The sequence below is a fragment of the Gobius niger genome, assembly GCF_951799975.1.
Source record: "Gobius niger genome assembly, chromosome: 13".
Lineage (NCBI taxonomy): Eukaryota > Metazoa > Chordata > Actinopteri > Gobiiformes > Gobiidae > Gobius > Gobius niger.
The window spans coordinates 19,426,833-19,449,891 of record NC_136864.1 but is presented as its reverse complement, the minus strand read 5'-3'; the positions used below and the strand labels follow the sequence as shown (position 1 = coordinate 19,449,891).

The 23,059-nt window shown below is 42.5% G+C and overlaps 1 protein-coding gene across 3 annotated transcripts; it reads left to right on the top strand.

The window, feature by feature from the left end:
- The first annotated feature begins 1,977 nt into the window (after nt 1-1,977).
- Nucleotides 1,978-22,559, top strand: LOC306973207 (uncharacterized protein). Of its 3 annotated transcripts, none has more exons than XR_013793552.1 (4): nt 1,978-2,278; nt 8,973-9,056; nt 15,473-16,215; nt 22,498-22,559. XR_013793552.1 is itself a non-coding variant. In XM_079570069.1 (4 exons), exons 1-3 carry the CDS (start codon nt 6,991-6,993, stop codon nt 15,681-15,683), a joined length of 438 nt encoding a protein of 145 aa, XP_079426195.1. In that variant the 5' UTR covers nt 6,928-6,990; the 3' UTR covers nt 15,684-16,215; nt 22,498-22,559. The 3 variants fall into 3 exon arrangements, 1 of the variants encoding a protein (XP_079426195.1); XR_013793553.1 differs by lacking the exon at nt 1,978-2,278 and adding an exon at nt 5,928-6,130; XM_079570069.1 differs by lacking the exon at nt 1,978-2,278 and adding an exon at nt 6,928-7,133.
- The last annotated feature ends 500 nt before the right edge of the window (nt 22,560-23,059 follow it).

The following is a 23,059-nucleotide window of genomic DNA, read 5'->3' as shown; positions in this document are numbered from 1 at the left end:
GCCGGCCGGCTAAGTGGCCACAACACTTCCTCTCATGTGGATCTATCAGCTTTGAATTGGGCAGACTTTATTGGGTCTCTTAACACCCCAGACCACAGTGGGGTCAGAGAAGGGGAGCTGGTAAACCTGCAGAAGAGCTTGTGAATGCACCATAATCCACGACCAGTGGGTTTAGTGGATAAGCACTGAATTATGAGAATACCTGCAGTCTCATATTTCAATTCCTCGTTCCAAAACGCAAAGCACAAAATGTGATTTGCAGAGGTGCATAAGACTGGGAATTACTATACTTTGTTTTTGCACTATTATTTTGAAGAATACTCTTAAATGCAAGTGTGTCACCTCATCCCACTCCATGTGAGTAGCCTTTCTAGACATCATTTACATTTTTTTGTGGTTCATTCGCTTTAAATACCAGGATTGATTGTTTGTATAACATTATTATATCTCAGATCATTCCTCAAAATGAAACAGTGAATCCAGAGATTTCATAACTCTTCATTCACTTTTTGCTTCACTTCAGTATCGTTATTTTTTTCGATTTGTCACTGCTCTTACTTGAGGCAACAACAACAACAAAAAAACATATTCTTGTGCCTTATCAAATGTTATATCTTGAAAAGTTGCAATTTAAATTAAGGATGTTTTACCTAAATTTGACTCATTTTAACATCTGAGAGTGGAATGAGTAATATTACAAAAAAGAGAGAGAGAGAAACATCTTAATAAGTAAACTGAGATGAGATACTGTTTCCTTTTTTTAAGTACAAAAATATTAGTTCCACGGCAGATTGTTTTCATTACCTACTCAAATCAAATATTTCACTGTGTATCACACAATGTATGACTTTAATAACTTTACTGTTCCTAATTTTTGTTTGACTTGAACCCACCATGTACTTTCATCTACAATAAATGCTGTGAGCAATTTGTTTATTCAAAGATGCATAATCTAAATGTGCCACTTAATGCTCCCATTTAAATGATCACACACAAATCTAAATCCTTACATTTTGAGCGAGGGTGTGATTCCCACAGGGTCATGGGATCAGTGAGCCAGACACCGGTTTATGAGCTGAAGGGCTGGAGCATGTGGGTGTTGTACGAAGGGGGAGTCTCAGTCTGAGACGGCCAATTATACTATGACTAGACACATCACACTAAACATACATGTGGGAATCCTCCACTTGGGACGTCCTGCAAGGACTGAGCTGCTGAGCATATGCACACGCACCAGGCCACATATAAAGAGTTTGAACAAAGACTGGGCTCAGCAGAGAGAAAATACTTTTAATGCAAGACAACTTCATGCCCAAGCTGTAAAATACTCCAAGATTACTCCATGGCCATGTCTTATATCAGTGAGCTTAAAGCCATCCTCTTAATACAGCTTTCATAAACTCTCCTTCTTTGCTTCATGTTTGTTTGTTTCGTGCCCTCTGTAAAGCATCTTTGAGCATCTTGAAGTGCTATTCGACTGTTAGTGTTTTATTATTGTATTATTATCATAGTTATTGACATATCGGGCATAGTTTTATTATTATAACAAAATGGAAATATTATTTATTAGACATGCAATATATTTCTTCAGGGATGTTTCTTTGACATGGGAATTTTCAACATCTAAGTGAAGGTAGTTTGCAGAAAACTATAATCTATAACATATATTTACTATAACCGAGTATATGATGCATATCAATAACGTGAGGGGCATAAGGTTTTACAAAACAGAAAATGATTAAGGCCAAAAACTCCCTAAAAGGCTTTCTGAAGAGATGAGGCCTTTCGGCTTGTTTCAAATCTTCCATCTTTCTTACTTTCATTTAACTGCGTGGCTAATGACAATGGGCCTACCTAAGGAGGCCAGAGTGAAGTTACCAGCAGCAGCTGCTGTGGTATTGGTTCCTTTAGTAGCCAATAGGCTAGTGTGTTAGCCTTCATTCTCAGAAAATCCATGCATTTCCGTGTAATTCGGTGTTGCACTGTGAGGACACAAAATAGTCTCTCCCTGGGCGCAGAGCACTTGCCTTTTTGGGATTAGCCACGCGGCACGCCTCGCATATTAATGCGCACAGGCATTGAGCTTGAACTTGACCGGAGGAATGCGGCTCGTGGGAACGCAGGCTGTGGCTGTCCGTCCCTTTCATGGCGCACAGGTCGGTGGTCGGTGTCAGCGCGTATTTGCATAATGCCCACCCGCCTCAAATGAAGAAACGAGCAGCCTCGTTCCCTCTTTCACTTCGGGATCAGCAGAGGACAAGTCTGCCCATTGCTGCTGGTAAGAATCTGCTTCATTTTGCCTTTACAGTTGATACAGTTAAGTCTATAAAGTTTGGATCAAGTAATTACAGCCTATTATTGTTTCGTTCAAATCCGGAAAATAACAAAACAAAAATAGCCAACTGTCCAAGAGATTTGGAAAAGTTGGCGGAGGCCGGATTTATTCCATATTTTAAGACAATGTCCAAAGGACAACAGAGCCTGCAGTTCAGTTTTCTTCTCCTTCACCAAAGCCTTTTTTAAACTTTTAATATTTTAACACGAGCCATGTGAATATGCGAATACATTTGGGATAGAAATTTGGTACTGGCTTTTAATGAAATCCCCGCAATGGTCAAATAGCAGAGTATAGGCCCATATGATACAGTAGAGCTGCGAAATTGTGTGTGACTGTGTGTCAAAGTTTACCTTCAGGTAAAACACATTTTTATATGTGAAGAAATTGATTAAAAAGAAAAGGCTTTGCATTTACAGGAAGATTAATGATTGGATAATTCTGAGGGAAATTAATTAGGCTTTTTTTTTTTTTTTTTAATCCTTCCAGGTTGTTACTAAAGGTTGGATTAACATTTATACATATGTTTATTCATATCAGTGAATGAAAATGTAACAGTAATTGTAAAAGTAACATGAAATTGCCTTTGTCCAACTTTGGTTCTTCAGTAAAGTTTATAACTTCACAAGTTACAGGCCGCTACAGCTCCCACAAATCAACCTACACTTAACAAGTTTAAAATGAAAAAATAAAAATTACTCTGAAACTTTAAACATGAATTGCTGGTTTCTATGAGGACTAAATACTTTTCAAACCATGGAATTCACCAAAGTGAACTTCAACCATCAGCATTCTGCACTTATGAGAGCCGGGCTCGGAATGCTTAGTTTCATTATAAATATGTATTTTTTCTTATCATTCCAATTTTCAAGTTTATAGCAAAGGAAATCTAGAATTAAAGAGCTATAATTGGCCTGAATGTCTGAATTCTTCCTTAATTCATCGTATATGTTATTAACAATCTATAATGTTTGTTGTGCCAATTATTTGATTTAATGAACTTCATAATATGCCATGCTGGCTGGTTGATGTATTGCCTTTCCTATTTTTCTTCTTTTTTTGGCAATAAATGGACCAGAAAGGCAATTGCATTTTCCTCACTAGTGCCTCAGTCTCACCAAAGAGTGTCGCTGTTCGTCCTGTGACTGATTTGACTGTAACTCCAAAGCACAGGTGCATTTTAAAAGGAGCCTTGCTGCGGCATATCGTTAATGTAAGGTTCATATCGTTACAATTCATCCTCTATCGTTGTGCGTGCCTTTTCTCCTGTAAATGGCCGGTCCGACAGCCAGTCAAACCTGCACTAGTGTCATTGTAAAACCGTACACACACAAGGCACATTTTATCCAGAATACGACTCACTGGTTAGAAAAATAGAAGCTAAACAAAAAACATAAATCAAAACAAAATGTGCTTGGCTGTCAGTGAACTGCTTCCTTCGGGACTGGGTCATCTCTGCATAGTGCGCGTGCTCCGGCACAGCGGCCTGACTATATTTATGCTACACGCGCAAGCGTTCATCCAAACACGTGATCAGTGGCCTAGTGAAGAGTTGGCAATGTGTAGCATTTAACAAACGTATGTATAATATGGCATATTTGTGTACACTTAGAGCAAATCTAATTAAATATGCCAGTGCGTAATTCAGCCTGGGCCTACCACAAATGAAACCTACAATAAGCCCATGTGTCATTGGACTCTTTATGCCTATGCAGTTATAGTAACGGTGCATAACCCAACACGGTTATCTGTAGCCTAATGTACATATTCGGGTTTACTCATCTTATTGGGCCATAGATCTGCACAACCACGTGTCACACAGAGGTAATGTTGCAGCAAACGCGCGGGCTAATTTTGGACGTCGGTGGCCTCTCAATCGAGTTTGGAATAATGCAGCGCGAGGAATATTTAATGAGTGTTGGCCGTGTGTGCTCATCGCACAAGTATTCATCTCGCGGTGTAGTGGAGGGAGGAGGCGGAGGACAGAGGCCCCGGGCAGCGCTGCAGTGCAGAGTTCAGCAGGGGATATTGTTGTGAGCCTGGGAAAGTGTAGCGGGGATGACGCCAGACTCCGTGAAGCGGGCTTGGGGGGACGTGGGGGATCCCAGACCCGATTGTCATGTAAATCTTACTCTGGCACGTTGTTGAACTTGATGTTGACTTCTTCTTTTTTTTTCTTCTTTTTTTTTTTTTTTGAGGGGGTGGGGGGCCTGGGGGCGACTGCAGACGAGGGGGTAAAGTATCCCTGTCACTTGTGTGTGGGAAAGTCTGGGCATTAGCAGCACGCCTAACTTTGTTTTAGCTCAGCTTTGTTTGTTTCGCACAGGCTTAGCCTCCCATTGTATGAGGTGTCACGTTTACTTCAAATTATAAGCACAATATTTATATTCATGTATTTGTTTTCATTTGAATTTAGGATTTCTTAATGTTGTGGATGGGAAATGTCCTCGTGGCTTATCACTAAATTATTCAAAAGAAGCCTTAGGCACACCATCTTATTTTTGGACTGGTTAGGCCTTTTTAGATGTTAGAGCAGTTTAGGTTCAATTACAGCACGATAGCAGCAGGGGCCAGCGCAGATTACATCTGTTTATAAATGATGCTGAGTTGAATTGGAATCCGAGTCGAGTCAGACCTGTGTTGCAGCCTGACAGGAGAGCCACATCTCCGTGATTCTAACAGATTGCCCATGCGCAAAAATCAGATATGTAGCCTAACGCTTATCTGATGCCAGCTTGGTTCGGAAATCCACAGCAGGCCTTCTCTGTTATTGGTTTACCTGCTCCCATGCTCAGACACACCAACCTTTAAACATCCTTTCAAACTTTGAGAGATATTACGAGTTACTATTGGTTGCTTGTCTCTGCTGGCTTATTCTTATCACACGTACTATCTCATCGTTTGCGCCCAGATAGCACTTATATCTCAGCATCACTTTGGATAACACAGCATATAAGTGGAATTGCTGGAATGGCGAGGCACAGCTTCTTCTGCACTGAGACTCTGTAAGCACCTTAAGACTGTTGTCTGTGCTGCTGGTTTTATTATTTTTATTATTATTATTATTATTATTATTATTATTATTATTATTATTATTATTATTATTATTATTATTATTATTATTATTATTATTATATAATATATATTATTATTATTTTAATTCGACTCAGTCACTTATGAACAAAAGGACACATAGGCGAGTAGCGCGTGCGTTATTATACCATTTCCAAACGAATGACGTTCACAAACCCTAACCTGAGACCATTGCCCAAACGTGTGGGCTCGTGTTTAATGCACTAGTGCCTTTAATGGCCAAGGTTAACTTATTTTTTCCAAGCCTCAAAACGTAAAAGTCTCAAAGAAAGAAAAAAAATCTTCCGAATTTTTGGCAGCAGAATTTTACGCATGTTTTACGCACAACGTGCTGATCAGAATTATAGGTGAATATGGTCTAAACACATTCATTTTCAAAGTACTTTCATGGTGCTATATTCCCGCCTCTCTCGCTCTCCCTCCCTCTCTCTCTCTCGCTCTCTCCCTCTCGCTCTCATTCACTCTCTTTAGGGCGGGGCTACCCTTACATTCGCCGGCACACGCATGGACGCGCTGCACTTGTCAGTCGCAGTCCGCGTGGGTGAAGGCAGGACTCAACATACATTGTGTTACTTTTTAAATTTCTATCTGTTAACTTTGACAAAACTCAAAACCAACTTGAAGCAAAGAACGGCGTGGATTTGACGGATATAGCCTTGTGGACATTGCCTATAGTCGAGAGGAGTTTAGTCTGCTGTTCAAGTAAGTGAAACATGGAATTGTGTAAATGAGCAATCTGTGCTGGTTTGGGACTGCCCGCTGTTCAGGCTACGGTCTTTTTGGTAGATCGTAGTAGTGGAATCAGAAAGTACTGCGATGACGTGGAAGGCAATTGAACCATCCGGATGAAAATCAAAAGAACCATTATGGATTGGCTTGTTTAGAATATATATATTTTTTGAATTCTTTGCTGGTTTGTTGTCGAAACTTTTGTCCTATTTTAACATAGGCCTCACGGGCAAAGGTTCAACAAAATTAGGCCTATATGGATGGAGGATGACCAATGCGAAACGTTTCTTTAATACTAACAGTTTTATTGGTAATTACACTGAAAAAGAAGAGACTTTTATGCGACATCACAACCCCATTGGTCTGAGGGAGGGGTAATATCCTACAGCGTTTTGTAAAGTAATATTGTGCGTTATTGCCTGTCACTGTTGAGGTTACAGAAGAGTATAGGTTATAACGATGATCTTTCACTAGATGAGTATTTCAGTAATAATAGTTTTTTTTTTTTTAAAGTTAATTTGGGGTCATGCAGTTGTTGGCTCAGTTTATCCTCGTTTCTCCAGCCTGTGCGTATGTGCGTGTGCGTAAGAAGCGGTAAGCGCAATGTGACCAGGCAGGCAAGCAGGCTCTCTCCCTCGATGCTTCCCTGTCTTCAGCCTCTCGTGCGAGAGTGAGCGAAGAAGCGGCCCCTTTAAGAGACCATGGCTTAGTTTGTGTCTTTGGTTATCTAGCTGTATGAGTTTTAATTTCATAAAGCTAGAGAACCGAAAGTACGAACTGCAGCCGACCACTTCGGAAACAGGGGCTCCTTTCGGCGTGGCGGAGAAGGAGAAATGCCGGGACTGAGCGGAGCCGAATGGATGATGCTGGGGATGCACCTCGGAAAAGAAGCTGAGCTGGAGCAGGGAGCATTCCGCGTCAGCCCGAAACAACAGCGGCGTGAATGTAGTTCATCTGCACCTTTCATCTGTCCCGGGTTTGTGTGGACATATCCAGAAGAGCCCTGCTTAGCCGCGAGGGCGTGAATGTTGATGCATTTATTTGTGCTTTTGGCATCGCCGTGATTCTGGGGCCTGCGGAGGAACGACAGAATTACAGTTCGCTCAACTTTATGAAAGACGGGAGCGATTTTAGAAAAGCAATTTCACTACAGGATACTTGTCACAACTGTGTGGGTGTACAAGTGTAATATCTGGAGGGTAGAACAGAAATAGTTAAAGCTCTCCCGTGATTGGCCAGTTGAAAGCTCACGTGACGGCGTCAACGCTGGAGCTTTCGATGTACATTGGTATTGTTACTTTTCAGTGGTTTTAGTGTCTAATCAACAGCCAATATGCTAGAGTCATTTTTTAGACCTCTGTCTATTTCATATCCTGTATTTATCCTTTTGGATTTGCCCACTTTTACTTCCAGACTATTATTATAGGTCTTACCTGGACCAGGTGGGGCCACTCTGTGGAGTTTGCATGTTCTCTCCATGTCTGTCCTCTGCCACTATACACATGCACAGTACAATAGGGTTAGGCCAGAACGACCCTGAAAAAGAGATTCTCAGTGGGACCTTGCTAAACAAATTGTCTTAACATTATATGTATTGAGAACAACACAATGTTTTTTCAAACTAATCAATTGTCTCTCAAGAAAAATCACATACCTTTGTCCAAAGCTTGAAGATTCTAAGCCATTCACACATAATACTGGCCGTCTTCACAGAATCAGAATGTTTTTTATTGCCATTGTTCAATTGTTCAATTGTGCAACATGAAGTGTCTCGTGCTTAGTGCAGTTAATTGCATAAATGGCTCAGGTGTATAAAGGTCTTATAACCAGAAGATTGTCAGTTTGATGCCAGCTCCGACCTATGCAAACGCTCATTGTGTCCTTGGGCAAGACACTTCGCTTTTACATGAAGTGGTGAGACTGAGAGACTGTTGGTGCAGACTGACAGCCACATTCTCATCAGTCAGCCCCAGGGCTGTGGCAAAAGTGTAACTTACTGCCACTATGGACGGTGAATGAATGGCCTAGCGCTTTGAGAAGCTTGTCAGAATTAAGTCAAGTCATTTTTACCATCATTTTTTGTGTGCATTCTGAACATTTTGAGAAATGCTGCTGGAGCCTGAATATTACTTTCCAATACAAAACACTTGTCAGTTCTGTGAGATCTAAGCTGGATATGGCGAATGTGTTCACATTTGTGTTTTAGTTAAGGTGAAGTATCTTGAGATTGGGACTAGATAAAACTAAAATAGGACAGCAGCTCTGAGTTTGATCTATTCTGGGAGCCGAATCAGCAAGCCTTAGAAATGATTGAATATCCCTGATGTCCCATGCTCTATTTAGACCGTGACTGACAATATTTGACGTGAAGCGTTAAACAACATCTTGAACGGTGTGTAACTGTGTGCCTATGTGTCCCCACTCATGCTATAGTTTATCTCTCCCCCATCTCGAAGATATGGCCTTGATGTCCCTAAAAATACTAATAATACAATAAAAAAAACATTGTTGCTCTACATTTTTATTCATCTTTTGTCTTTGTGCTTCTAAAATAACCCATAGATTTGTTTTTCATCCATATTAAGTGTTATACAGTGCACAAATATGGAAAAACCTTGGACTGAAGTACAAAAATAATGAGGAGTGCCTAAAAACACCAACTTAAAACATTGTTGTTAGTTACAAGGTCAGCTTGATGCACTTTCCATTCTGTTGTCTGTTCCGCCTCAAAGCTTTTTAAAGTAATGCTTGGCGTTTTATTCAAATGTATTTGTGCTTTTGCATTAAGATATCTTTCCTTTTTTTTTAATTTAAGGAATGGTGCGGACTTCATCGATGTTGCAGCTTTGGTCACAGACATACTCAGCACAGACCTGTCCAAACATGAGCCCATTTACAGGTAACTAAAACACATGACACATGCAGTTATTCAAAATCTGGTCAAAATCTCAATTGGCTACATATCCTGTCTCTGTTGGGTTTTAGCCATTCATGTTTCAGTCTCATCTCAAATGTTAATGCTCCTGGACATGTTTAAAATGCGCACTGTGGACAGAAGGACTTTTGAGTGCAAAGGGGACCATTACTTTCTTACTCTCACATTGTTGCTTTATAGAGATTTTTATTGGCACGACTACAGTACGTTTTATGTCACGCTGAATATGTGTATACATTGCACTAGCCTACAGAAACATATTAAGAGCAAAGTGTGACCTCCTTGTTCAATTCCATCATCCCCTCTTTGAAGTATTAACCTTTTTTTTTTCTTTTTTTTTTTTTTTTTAAATTGTACAACCCACATACCCCTCCTCTTCACACAGACCGCTCTCTTTCATTCTCATACAGAGCTTTTTATCCCTTTAAACACTATGATCCTATTTGTCAGGTAGAACGTGTGCTAGGTGCAGGGGAGGTGGCCGTGTAATCTTGGGTGTGCTTGCTTTATCCCGTTACAGCACAGGGCAGGCACCCATGGGTTTGCCCGCCCGGGGTTTGGGAGCCGCTCATGTGGAAAGAGCGTTTGGGTGGCTCTGTCCTTTCAGACCCTAAAGCCCCACCAACAGTCGGGCAGCGCCTCGGGATTATTGAGAGTACGGTTGTATTTTTATGCATATAGGTATGACAATATTGCAAAGGCAACGGCGACATAAAAATAAAAGAGAGGACGACCTATGTATTGCTGCATTTGTTATGTAATACGACTTGATGTTATACTATCTCTTCTATTCCATTTGAAAGACATTTGTTCAAAAATACAATAGTCTCAAACATTTTTGCTAATTTGTAAGCCCTAATTAGGCCACCGAGAGTTCTTTTTTATTGTTACTTGCATATTTATCAAGGCATTAATGCTGCTTAATATAATGAGCTATTCTAGATTTTTTTACATTCAGAATGAATCAAAGTAAACATCCTTTCACGCTTTCACCGATTCTTAGTGAAATAGTGCTGTAATTTCACATTGTCATTGTGAGTGCACTGTGTCAGCGAGGTCACATCTTTGAAACTCAGTTTTTCAAATTCACTATGGACTTCTTTGAATCGTCCAGATTTTCCCAAGCTTTATATTAGCATATGCAAGGACTGGCCTGTGCTGCTGATTTCTAAAGTGGATGTAAATTATAACCTCAGTATTATATGGACTGATGGGAGATAAATCTGGGCAGTAATGTATTGCAGTGAATGGGCGAGGGTGCAGGGGGGGGTCTGTGATGCGTGTGTGTGTGTGTGTGTGTGTGTGTGCGCGTGTGCGTGTGTGTGTGTGTGTGTGTGTGTGTATGTGTGTGTGTGTGTGCATACTGTACAATAGATGGTGGCAGATGGAGAGGATTTAGCATAGAGCTTGCTTAAAATTTTGTCATTACAGGTTTGCATTTCGCAGAACACAGGGCTGCAAAACCTAGCAAGATCACTGAAATCAGCTCCGTAAAGTAAGCGCTCTCACATCTTTTTAAAACAAATATTAACAGAGGGAGATTACGAAGTCGAATTTGCTCTAAGGGGCTGAGGGGCTTCAAGCTTCAGGAGCAGAGTGGAGATCTTTTTGGAATCCCTATGCAAACTAGGACTTGAATAATGAGATGTATTTATGAAGCACAGGGAAGGGGGTCCCGCTATTGAAAGCTAGTAGTTTTGAGCCTGAATGGGACAGAATAAGAAGGGAGGGGGTGAGCAGGACGAGACGGGTGTGTGCTCAGGGGGCCCCCCAGCAGACCAGGCCTCAGCCAAGGCAGCTGTGAAAAGGGCTCCCGTCTTTTTCCCACGCCCAGCAAGACGCGAAACAGTGCCGCAGCCCGCGAGGGTCAAGTCCTGTCGCTAAAATATACACACACACACATATACATGCATGCACGCACACATTACGTGCGCGTAAGAAAGTGCAAATTAACAAGCTGTCTGGGAAACGCGGTGACATTGGGGGACACCTGCTAGTCCCCCAGAATGCCACACTTATCAAGGACCAGCGAGTTTGATGGGACAACAAATAGGTCATAGCTTCAACTTGAACTTAGCATCGAGTATGGGCTCACAGATTCACAGATAAACAATATTTGAGGAGATTTATAAACATCATAATCTTTACGTGTATTTTGAGTTGGAGAAAACTTGGTCTTGAGCTTGAGCTTAGACCTTGACGTTCATAGATGTCTCTTCTATGTAGATGTTCCCAGGCAGTTTCATCCAACGGATACAATAATACTGAATAAATATAAATAAAAACAAATGAGGAGGTTTAGGGCAGAGCTGCGTAGGCCTGTCACAATAACAAATCTGAAGTTCGATATATCGAGGCGGGAACGTATCGCGATAAACGATATTATCGACTCTAGCGATACTAGATACTGTCACCTCTCAAAGGCATAAACATGGCAGTAAACCATTGTTCTAAAAGTGCATAATCATATCCTAAAACACCACACAAGCTGCTATAATCATGAAATATTAGGAAACTCAATTTGCTTCAGTTGAAAATCAAAGTTTTACTAAGGAAGAATGAGGGAAAATGCTAATAAATGTACAGACGATAAAAATCGAGCCCAAAAATGTATTGTTTATTTATTTTTCATTGAACGATAAGTTAATATAGTATTTATCCTGACAGCCCTAGAGCTGCTTAATTAATTTCAATTCAATCTTCACCACAAGTTGAATTGTTGCCATTAACCAATTGCAAATACTACAGTTATTTAGGGATGATATCCTTCTAAAATCTACTAAATATCCTGGCTCCATATCGTCTTCTTATGTCTACCACCTGCTAATCCTGTAGTTTAAGCCTCTACAAACATGTGCTTCTTGGTTTCGCCGTTCTCAATTGACCCTGAATTGCTACTGCTCCTGAACATGTTCCAAAATTGTCCATTGAGCTGAAACATCATAAACTGCAAATCTAATCACAATACAGTTGGACCAGCCCCAGCTTGAGGTGATTAGCTGACGACAGTTATAAAACACCATTACCATCATGCGCTGCTTCTTAAATGTAGACAAAGTTGCTCTCGTCGCTGTTGCCACTCCATCCCGGTTGCCTCTGCTCCAATCACATTGAAGCCGCTCTCGCCTCAGTCCCACATTACGAGCCACAGAGCGGTGTCGCACTTATTCGAGTTCCCCTTTCCCGCGCAGCCGCCTCTCTCTAATTCCACCCTGAAAGACTGTGCCGCTGTCTCTCTTTAAGTTTATTAGCAGCGTCCTTTCTTCTCTTTCTCCTGACCTGACTCCCATTGCCGTACCCTCTCCTGCTCCCAATTCCCTTGCTCCAATGTGGCCCATCCCGTCTCTGGCTCGCTCCCTCTTCATTATTGGCGCCTTCCCTATTCAGATGAGCTTTAAATAGAGAGGGGACCTTTCTAATTAGTTCTGTAAAGATGCTTTGTTGTGGTCAGTGTGGCCACCAGTGTGTGCATTGAGAGGGGATGTGTGACAACTGCTGCAAGCATTGAGAAGATGTCTATTGGCCGTTAATGAGGTTTGTTAGCCGAGTGTGGGTCCTACTGTTTGAATGCGGCCTCGGACTCCTTTGAAGGAACAGAGATGAAGAGAGAGCTGTGGCAGGTTACAGAATGCAGATGATGCATTGTGTTCTCCGCGGTTGTTGGATTTCGCCAGCGCGAGTGTAGCGGGAGTGTAGCGTTAGTCGCTTGTTGTTCATGGAAAAAAGGTCATCGTAGCGTTTGGTCTTTATGATGATAAGGAATATGAGATACGAAACCGAAACATTGTATAAAAATGCATGGTTACAAGAAGTGACACACTATTGAGCTTCTTTTTTTTTCCAAAGCTTTTCTAATTTCAGTCAATCATTTCTAAATATGTAATTGCATCATTATATGTTGCCGTAGTAACACTGTCTGGTTATGCAGGGGCTCAGAAAAGGATTTGTTCAGCCACTTTTGTGCTCATAAACAAATGATGGGGATTGTAAAAATGATGATTTAAGTTTTTATCAATGCTTTACAAATGCTTAATAGTACGCACGCGTTCTTGTTACAAATGTTTTTCAGGAATTACCGCGGCATACAAAATGCAAGCCTTAATGTCTGTGACTATTCGTACTATGCTTCATTTTATCAGCTGATATAAACTGTACTTCAGAATAATAAAAGAGAGACTAAAGCATAAAAGCAGTGGCAGAAAAGGGGAGATTAGAAATAGCTGGAGTCAGATGAGAGCCGGAAATGTGGGCTGAAAGATGAGAAATAGGTTAGGAAATTGTGGAAGGTGTAAAGCCAAAACGGCGTCCTGCTGGGCCTACCTGCTGCCTCTGAAATTGTAAACTGTCACTCAGGATGCAGACAGACAGGCGAGACAGGCGTCATTTGTCCATATTATGCTCAGCTCCTGCGCGTAAGCCCAATGCCCATCTTTCACTCAGGTCTAGCACATTTTTGTCCGTGCACTTGCATGCGTATGAACTCCCTTTCCATATTCCCGTGTACTTACAGCTCCTCTGCCTCTGTCGCCTGGGCGTTTGTCACTGATGAAATGAGCCAGCTTAAAAGAGACTCTGGGCGCATGTTGGATGCTTGGTTGGCTCTCGGCAGGAGGCGCCAGTGTTTGGTCTCATTCCCTGTTTTACCAGTTTACCAGCGTAATCCTTTACACGGGCACAATGAGCTCACCGTCCAGCCACAGGATTCTATTAGGCTCCCAGAGAGACACTGGATCTCCATAAACACTTCCCTCCTACCACTGTTCCCGGGCCGCTTTACCGCTGTGCTGCCTCATCTCCGCACGCTGAACCACCTCTTCCCCTTGTACATTTGAAATCGCTTTGTTCGCCTGACACGAGTGTAAAGATCTTACCAAAGAGAAATCCTAAACCTTGTTAACCCGCGCTCACGCAAAACCCCCCCAAGATGGTTGTTTGCGGAAAGGGAGGTGAAGCATGTTTGTTGGATTGTAGTTGCGGTTTTTAAAAGCCACAGTGCGCAACATTTCACCAAGCGAGCAGAATTAATGTCGTTTTATGTTTACATTGGTGAATAAAAGCTCGAAAAACCGGCCTTGCCTTTCCCTCAGACCTGACACTCAACTTTGTTAGTGGGACATCACCAGCTCGTCTCCATGGAGATGTTGCTGTTTTAACTATGTGCATTGTGGGTCCTTGTGACATTGCTGTATATAATCTGGACTGTTGCGCTGTGTGGCTTTAAATTATTAATATAATTTTTTCATTGAAATCGACATGCATGAGAGTTCACTAAATTGTTGTTCATCTGAAATGCGAAATAGGAGCCAAAACATATTCTCATCTCTCATTGAAGACTTTTTAAAACACAGAAGCTGTTATATGCGTCTAATCATTTGAATAATAATAAATCACTGGGCATTCCTCAGCACTGAGCTCATAATTTAAGCCTTTTGGGTGTCTACGCCTCTATGTGCTGTGTTTGTGTCTGTTTTGTTCCTCAAGTCCAAAGCCATGGGTCACAGCCAACCCCCCCCCCCCTCACCCGCTGCCCTCCTTATAACATATTTCTTTATCTCCCATTCGTCTCTGCGCGCACCCCCAGCCATGCCTCTCCTCCCATCTTGATAATGCAGCTCTATTCTCTTGCTGGATGGAGGGCTGCCCTGAACTAACATTGTCCCCTGCGCGGCGCTAGTGGGGGGCCCCATTGTGTGTGGAGGAATGGGGAGTTAACACCCATGTCGGAACCCTCTCAAAGGTTCCATTGTGTGTGAATCTTCCTCCAGCTCGCCCACTCACCCAGCGCCGGGTTCGGCACAGGCCACGCCATGGGCTTCTCGGGGCGATTCCATTATCAGTGGAAAAACCATCTCCCAAACAAGACCCTGCTACGACTGACCCGGGACTTTCTGACTCCCTAACTCTGTCTCTGGTTTATTCATTTCTCACAACAGCATGTTCAAGTGGATTTAAAAGCTGAGAGGATATGCACTTGTGGGTTTTGAGGTGCTCAAAGAGGCGCATTAATATAATAACAGGGCCAACACACCGAAACAACTGCGCCAAAATGAGTGTTGTTCTAATGAGTTCTTAATTCTTAAAAAAACAAATATTATCGCAGCGCAATACAGGCTTCATGCAATTATTTGACAAAAATGTTACAATATACGCCCCCGATAAATATGTTTGTGCTCCCCACCATAGGCTGAGCATTTTCATTTGTTTTTGTATCGCCGTGAGTGCCTTGGGGCAGGTTACAAAAGAGCAAGTTGCTGTTTTCTTCCCACATATTTTTAATCAAAGTGTTAGTGTTTACATTTGCATTTGCATGGAGCAGAGGGAGGCTGAATGCCAAAGGTGAGATTTTGAAAAACATTGTGTGTTTTCCTTTTTTTTTTCAGATGGAAACGAGGGTGGGTGGTTGGAATGGCGGATAAAGGCTGGTGGATGACTGAACTCGGAGACCTGGTGCGGCTCATCATCATCGCCATGGGCTCTACATGCTCTGCCTCTCCTCCGTGGCCCATAACTCCATCCAAGGGTCTACTGGAGCCAGTGAAGCCCGAGCAGGCAGCCAGTGAGTGGGCTGGGAAGCACGGAGAAGGTCCCTGAAGGCATGAAGCACCTCTAGAGCTACCAGCTTTCAGGAGAAATCAATACGAGGCAGCGAGCAGGCATGGCTCTGGCTGGGGTCTCTGTGTTCGTCTGTGGCCTTGGGGCCCGGACCTCCGAAGGACTAACTGTGCCCCTCTGAGCGGACCTCCCAAACCCCAACAGCTGTGTGTGGTTCTTTCCCCAAATAATCCTCGAATACTGAGACTGCCATGAGGGAAACTGCGCTCTTCTGTTGGTTTTTTTCCCTTCATAAGATTGACATACCCCCCACCTTCTGCCTCTGGCTGTTTTAACACTACACTGGAAGTTTGACTTTAGACTCCCTCTTCATACAAAGACCCGCCATTGTTTATTCCCAATCCAGTTTTTACATTTGACAAAGACACAGAACCATTTTTTTCTCTACTTTCTCGCTCGGGTGGCTGAGTGCATCTGCTAAAACACACAGTCCTTGAAGTGCAATTGTTGTTATTAGTCCCTTTTAAAAATGAACCCGTGGATGTTAAAGCAACTGAGAGAGGGTGAAAAGGCAAGTATCTTTTTAGGACTAACACATTACTGTCATTAACGGTGCCCCACTGTATAACATGTATGCATGTGCACAGGAAATCATCCCCATCATTCTATGTAAATCGTGTTAGATTTCGAGCACGGTAGAGCACAGGCGCTGGTCCCGTGTTGTCTGTACATTATTGAAACAAGGATTTGTGTGCATTTGAATGGGTTGTAGAGACCCACTTGGCCTTGAATGCCGCCTTCCATTGAGTTACAGGAGAGTGCACTATAGAGCCCCACTCTCAAAACTGCTGCTGTCGTCACGGGAATGCAGTGTACTTGTTTCCAGATGGGCACCGGCTCAGACAAAATGGCCGACAGTCTCCCTTTGTGCCAAAAACACGTCAAGCGTGTTTTTTTCCCCCTGTCGTGTCCGTTAGCTGTCGTCGGATGCAAATCGGCGCTAATTGCATTTGCATAACCGCGAAACCAAGTGTCTTTGGCATGTGATGATAATTACATCTCTGAAAGCGATATTGTTACGCGGCGAAACTGGGATCTCGAGAGTAATGCAGATTTCTGTTGATATTTGCCGTTTAATGTGACATAAATCTAAACATACCTGATTGGCGCTCACAGGAAGGCGTGATGTGGCCCTGTACGGTGCCATATGGTGCATCTGTTCGCATGCGTTGCTCAAGTCTCACATGCAAATGCGGCACTGTACAAAAGAATACGCCGTGGCTTTTCTAAATCAGATGGCACTTTGTCACACACGCGCTGTTGTGCAGACATAAATGATGCGCAGATGAGGCATTTGGCAAACAAAAGCGGTGACTTGGAAGACTCTAATTAAAGAGGGATGCATAGGCCCCACTAAGTCCAGACAGACAGGCTTTAATAGTCTAATTTTTATGCGCAAGGGTGTCTGTGTATCAGTCACTGACCAGCGTAATCTCATTTAACGGCGAAATCAGATATCAGAATCACACAAATACATTTATGTACTAAAGATATCCGTTGAAATGATCATAAACCCTAATTGATAGAACAGTGGGACTTACTGACGGTTAAGTGAGTAATTGCATTTGTGTATAACTCATTTCAGATCTCACAGCCCTCAGCCTATTCTTTTCTTATCGCGACAGCGTTGATTTGGGATCCTAATAGATGCGCTAAGAGTTGTTTTAGCCACCGACTGAATACGCATTTGCATTGTCTGTCCACGCAGCTGCCGTGCCATACAGTTGGGTCTTTACAGTGGGGAGCAAAATGGCGGTCACGCAAATCATAGGTCTGTCTGCATGTCGTGGGAGCTCGGGGAGAGGATAGATAGATGGGGGGGTTTGAGAGGGGTGTCTGATTCGAGTGGGTTTTCGGGTCTAGACTGTGGAGTCGTTTGTTTTTGAAGGGGGGTAGAAGATGGGTTATTATTTGAGAGGGGGGGGGTGTCTGGATTTAGAAGGAACCATTAATGAGGGACTTGAAAAGGGGGGGGGGGGGGGGTGTCTGCATTTGCGAACATGTGTCTGTGCGTCTGACATTTGCATAGAGCAACTGGGGTGCCCATATGCTCTTGTCTATGTGGCAGACAGGCAAGTGCAGCTCTCCAAGTCCAAGGGCCCGGCTCACTGACCGCGTGTAGCTCACACCCATGTTTTCTGCCCCAAAACCCGGGAACACGCTCTGGATTACGTGTTTCTCGCAATAACATTTAACACTGCTACTACTACACTCGAGCCTCGTGTTTGCTACATCACCATTTCTCTACATTAGACTGGCCAATGAGGAAATATGAGGCTGCTTGGGGCCAATGGCAATAGGACCGAGAATCAGGAACAGGAAGGAGGTGGTAATCGTGGGTTTACCCTTGATGTGCCGGCTAGAAACCACTGAATAATAATGGCCGATTTGAGCATTTGGAAAGTGACATGTCAGTGGTGAAAAATTAGCAAATCCTATGTGCTATTTTTGGTCTTGGATTACCACAGCAAGAGTAAATGTTTGTAGAGATCGAAACTACAGGTTTTAGACACAATTTTAAGACAGAATTGAAATGTGAGACTTGTTTGCAGATAATACATGACCAAAGCAATTGCTGTCTTTGGTTTTGATTGTGGTTCGTTTGGCCGCCCTACTTGGGACTATAGTACATAGTTGTAGCTTGTGAAATCGTGGCTGAATTTTTAAAATGTACCAAATTGTAATCATTATTTGGCTGCATTTCTTCATTAGGCATGGCAAGTTTATTGGTGTAGTACAGTATAATTCATACACAATGTACACAGTAATTTAAAGTGCTTTACAAAATTAAAAGTGAAGAATGCAGATAAAGTACAGAGCTGTCAGAGCCGTTTATTTCTTAATGAAGACGGTAGCTGACTTTAGAAACCTAAACACAGCCTCGTCGTGTTTAGTCCTGACACTGGTCACAGGCAGGAAACCATTCCCTGAGATTAGTGAGACAATAAAGGAAATGTGGGCTATTATTCTGCGCTGCTTCTGATAAAGCTGGGTCAACTAAGTCAGACGTCCAGACACTACCACATTGCACTTTTGCATAATGCCCCCCATGAATGCCGTCGTGTTTAAAGAGCTCATCATTTCCTAGTCTGGAGGTCTGAGTGCGGAGCGTGGGAATGGGTGGAGAACATATGTAGAAGGGTTAGGCCACTGGCGAGACGGCGCTGCAGCCTGAATGCAGTTGTAGCAGGTGAAAGAGGAGCCTAGAGTTCATGGGTCAAGGCCAGTGGAGGGGCTGTCTGGCACATATGTGTGGGTGACTGAGCAGCCGCGCGGGTTTGCTGTCTGGGACTAGCCGGATGCTAATGAAGTTGCTAGGCTGTTTGATAAGCACTGCTGCCTTTGGTTGGCTCAGTCTGGGATGCTCGGAGAAGGAGCTGGTGTGTAGGCTGCGACTTGGACATCACAGACAGACAGACAGACAGACAGACAGACAGACAGACAGACCTCCCCTGCTGAAAGTGTGATTGTGTTGTCGGAGAGCCCCCCCCCCCCCACATCTCTGCTGTCACTGACATTTCTGCTCTGACTGACGTGTTGGCTATGACTCTGTAGCACTGTCTGCCTTTGTTTCTCTCCAAACTTATGTAGCGCATCTCACTGACAGCCAGCGGTAGAATCGCTCCAGGGCTGCACATCCAGGACAGCAGCATTGAAATTGTAATGTTAGTGGTTGCAATTAGCAAATCGCAAAGGCTGCAATTATTTTGTTTGCATAAAGGGATCTAACACAGCACTATTACCTGTCTCCATTGGGATGTATGAAAAACCTGCTAATCCTGTCTTTTAGACCCAATGTTTGAAAACATTAGTTTAGCAGTTCATGTTTCAGTCTTTACTTTAGTGCTTCTGATCCTCTGAACTGATTTGAAAACATAATATAACTGCAGTCATGATAATTAACAGAAAAATCGCTATTAGTTCTAAAATTATAAATGTAAAAATGTTAAGAAGCACAAAACATAACAAACTGCTACTTCTTTGTCCTATATATAACCAGCAAAGTCTAAAAACCCAGTTCCAACTTGACCGAATGAGTGTGCAGGTCCCGATATATTCAGTGTAAAGATCAAAATGAGGCTATATATGGAACTGAACTAGGAGGAACGTGTCAGAAACAGAACTTGAACCAAAAGTTTCAGCAAACTTAGGACCTCAGTGTATGTTTTAGCTTCATGCGATAGGGAAATTACATCAGCTTCTTTTGCGATAACAATCATTTGCCGATAAATTGCGCAGCCCTATATGAAAAAGCCATAGTTTAGTTTCCAGTGTTTTATTTTGCATGCTAATGGTCTTCTAAGGGCGAAAGCATTACCTCATCGGGAGCAGTGTGAGGAGAGGAAGCGTGTGAATGGGTGACAGAGCACAGGGCTTGCTCGCAGCTCCTCAATGCCTGAGGGCGCAGGCTTCATTAGCTCTGCAGAAAGGGACCGCTTCTCCCAGACCTTCAATTGTCCCATAGACCTGTCCAACCGCTTCAGTCCAAAATGTTGCACTTGGGCCTGTTGTTACCAGATGTATTGTGTGTTTTAATGACGTATAGTTTGGCAGTAAGAGGTTTGAATTTGATGGGTATTTTTTTAGCTTCATTTTTACACAACACCCAACTAAATACAAATCAGAATTTAGCTGAGGACTTTGCAAATCACTCAGCACTGCAGAACCTCCAATTACGGGGTACTCAGAGTATAATTGAAAGGCTAAAGGGGTACGCAAGACAAAATAAAAGGTTGGAAACCACTGGTCTACGTCAAGAAGGATTTTAAGTGCACAAAATGGCTCCTCATTATTAGAAATAAACGCAGCAATAATAAGCTTGTGTATATATGTATTGTTACCGCATCTTCCTCCGGGCATGAGAAAAAGCTCGTCTGTCTCCAAGAAGTCACAATTCTTAGCTTAAAATCCGTTGGTATCGTTTGATTCAAAATATATTGAGTATGACTGCTTCACAGAATTAACAAGCAGGGCCTTAGCTTGATCGTAACAACGCAAAACATTAAACATAGCAGGAGATTAGTGAGACAGGAGGGGGGCATTGATATCTCACTGGTCACATCTCGAGGGTTTCGCAACTACGAGCGGGTGAATGGGGGAAAAAACTTTGCTGCACCCAGGAAGAAACAGCAGCTTTGCCTCTGAAATGGAGAGAATAGATGAAAGCACAACACTCTGCCCTGGATTGTGGTTCCAGAGGGACAGGGACACTTTTCCATTTTGTCGACAAAATGAGAGCTTTTTATAAAAAATAAAAAAAAAGCACATACACCTCGCTCCCTCCCTCCTCCTGCAGCGGCCTGAGCTGTGTGTGTTTTTTTTTTATATTTCTATGATTTTGTTGTTGAGGCAGCAGGAAAAAAAGCATTGGCCCAGATTCGGTGCAAACCTCGTTCACAAACTGTTAACACACTTGAACTTGAATTGCCTTTAAAAAATAAAATAAAAATCGCCCCTTTCATTTGTTCGCCGCAGTACAGCGCACACAATATATCCACATTGTGCAACAGCGTACACATGTAAGAGACAGCGCGCCCCGTGACCCCGTCCCACCGCGAGGCATTCATTCCCATAAGCCTGGAGCTGCTGTCTATTGGTGTAGTTGTCGCCCGGCCACCCATTCAGGGCTCAGTCATGGCCACTTAGAGCGCAGCAGACTCAGGGATTCAGAGGAGCTGTGATCCAATGACATGTATTTATAATGAGGGGGCTGCGGGGACGTCTTTGTTGGACGGACACAATGTCGGCAGAGTACGGGAGTGTGAGAATCGAGGGGGGTGTGGGGGGGGTGCGGGGCGGCCTTCTTCAGACCACTCAGCACTTCAGATTCTTTAAGTTTCCATTAGAATCTGTGAAGCCCATGACTTTAGGATATTGTTGTCGTAGCGCATTGTCTGAAGTTAAAGAATGGGAATGAGGTTGTTTTTAGTGTGATATTTATAGACCAACTTAAATAACATACAAGTTATATAGGCCTGTTTGTAAAGGGGCACAATGGCTATTTGGTAATCTTTACAGAATTGAGGGCACACTACTTGTATTTCTGGACCTCCCAAGCTTTAAATTGCTCCCCCATTTTAATGTCGATTGTAATGTTGTATCTTGAGAGTTCCCCCCCCCCAGCTCACTATCAAATATTGACTTGTTCTTTACCAGTGGTTTCTAGACGTTAAGTGGCTCCTGTCTCAGTTCAGCAGTGGTTGGGGCAATGCAAGGTCCTCTAGAACACCCATATGTCATCTCTCCCACCTCCTACATGGGTTCAAAAAGTTTCCGACCACCTAAATTATTTCTATTTGATTATGCTGGCTGATGTTGAACTCATATAGTTATTTTTTCATATTGTAAAAAAAAAAAAAGAACCTCTGACATTCTTCATCTGCAGGCCCAGTCTATTACCCTCTTTTTGAACATTGTCCATGATACAAAAAACTGCGGCCTCTAGATCAACATTTTTAGTATTTCTTCACTTCAGTATGTGAGGGGTATAATACTTTGAGAAGTCACTCACTGTAAGAGACCACTGTTTTCAATGCACTGGTTTAACGTCATAGGGCACTATAGGAGGAACCTCCTCATTCATGACGCTGCAAACAGGACTGTCCTGTCCAGGCCCTGTCCCGGACACAGCCCTGAGGCAGGACAGCGCTTTCGCAGAGGTTGGAGGACAGACAGTTGACAGGACCAAAGACCAAAACCTCCTGCCTCTGTTCAAACCGCAGTGTCCGAAGTTAAAGGTGGTTTATATGGAGAGTAAAATGTTAATTTCCTTGTCTTTGTTTTTGTTTTACAGATGGAGCACTGGACATTGGGAAAAGGCAAGGAATTTGCACTGACTTTTTACTCTGGTTGTTTAAAAAGTATATTATTTTTAAGCTTTTTGGGCACATTTTTATGTTTTGCGTCTGTGATGAGTAATTTACATCTTTGGAATTACATTTTAATGCACTTCTTTATACTTTTGTGTATGAACATACTGTATGTTTTTATTATAAATGCAGTTACTTGAATGTATTTACAAAAATGTTAATATTGTGTTTTATGAAGATAATCTGGTGTTTGCAGTTTGTGAATAAATAAAAATGGCTTCTCATTCACATTTACTTCTCTGCTTATTTATTGTAACATATGTTTCATATGAGTTCAAATGCCACATCAGTGTAGTTTGGGCCTATACAAACTAGCCTTGGGATTGAGTTTCTCTTGCAAAAGGAAATATATTCATAATAGATACAATTTAATTTATTAACACTTAAAATAATAATAACAAAAACACCAAGTACAATGGGAACAAATCACTGAATACAGTTCATTTACGAGAATACCATGCGGCCCTTTGTAATGAGCAAATATTT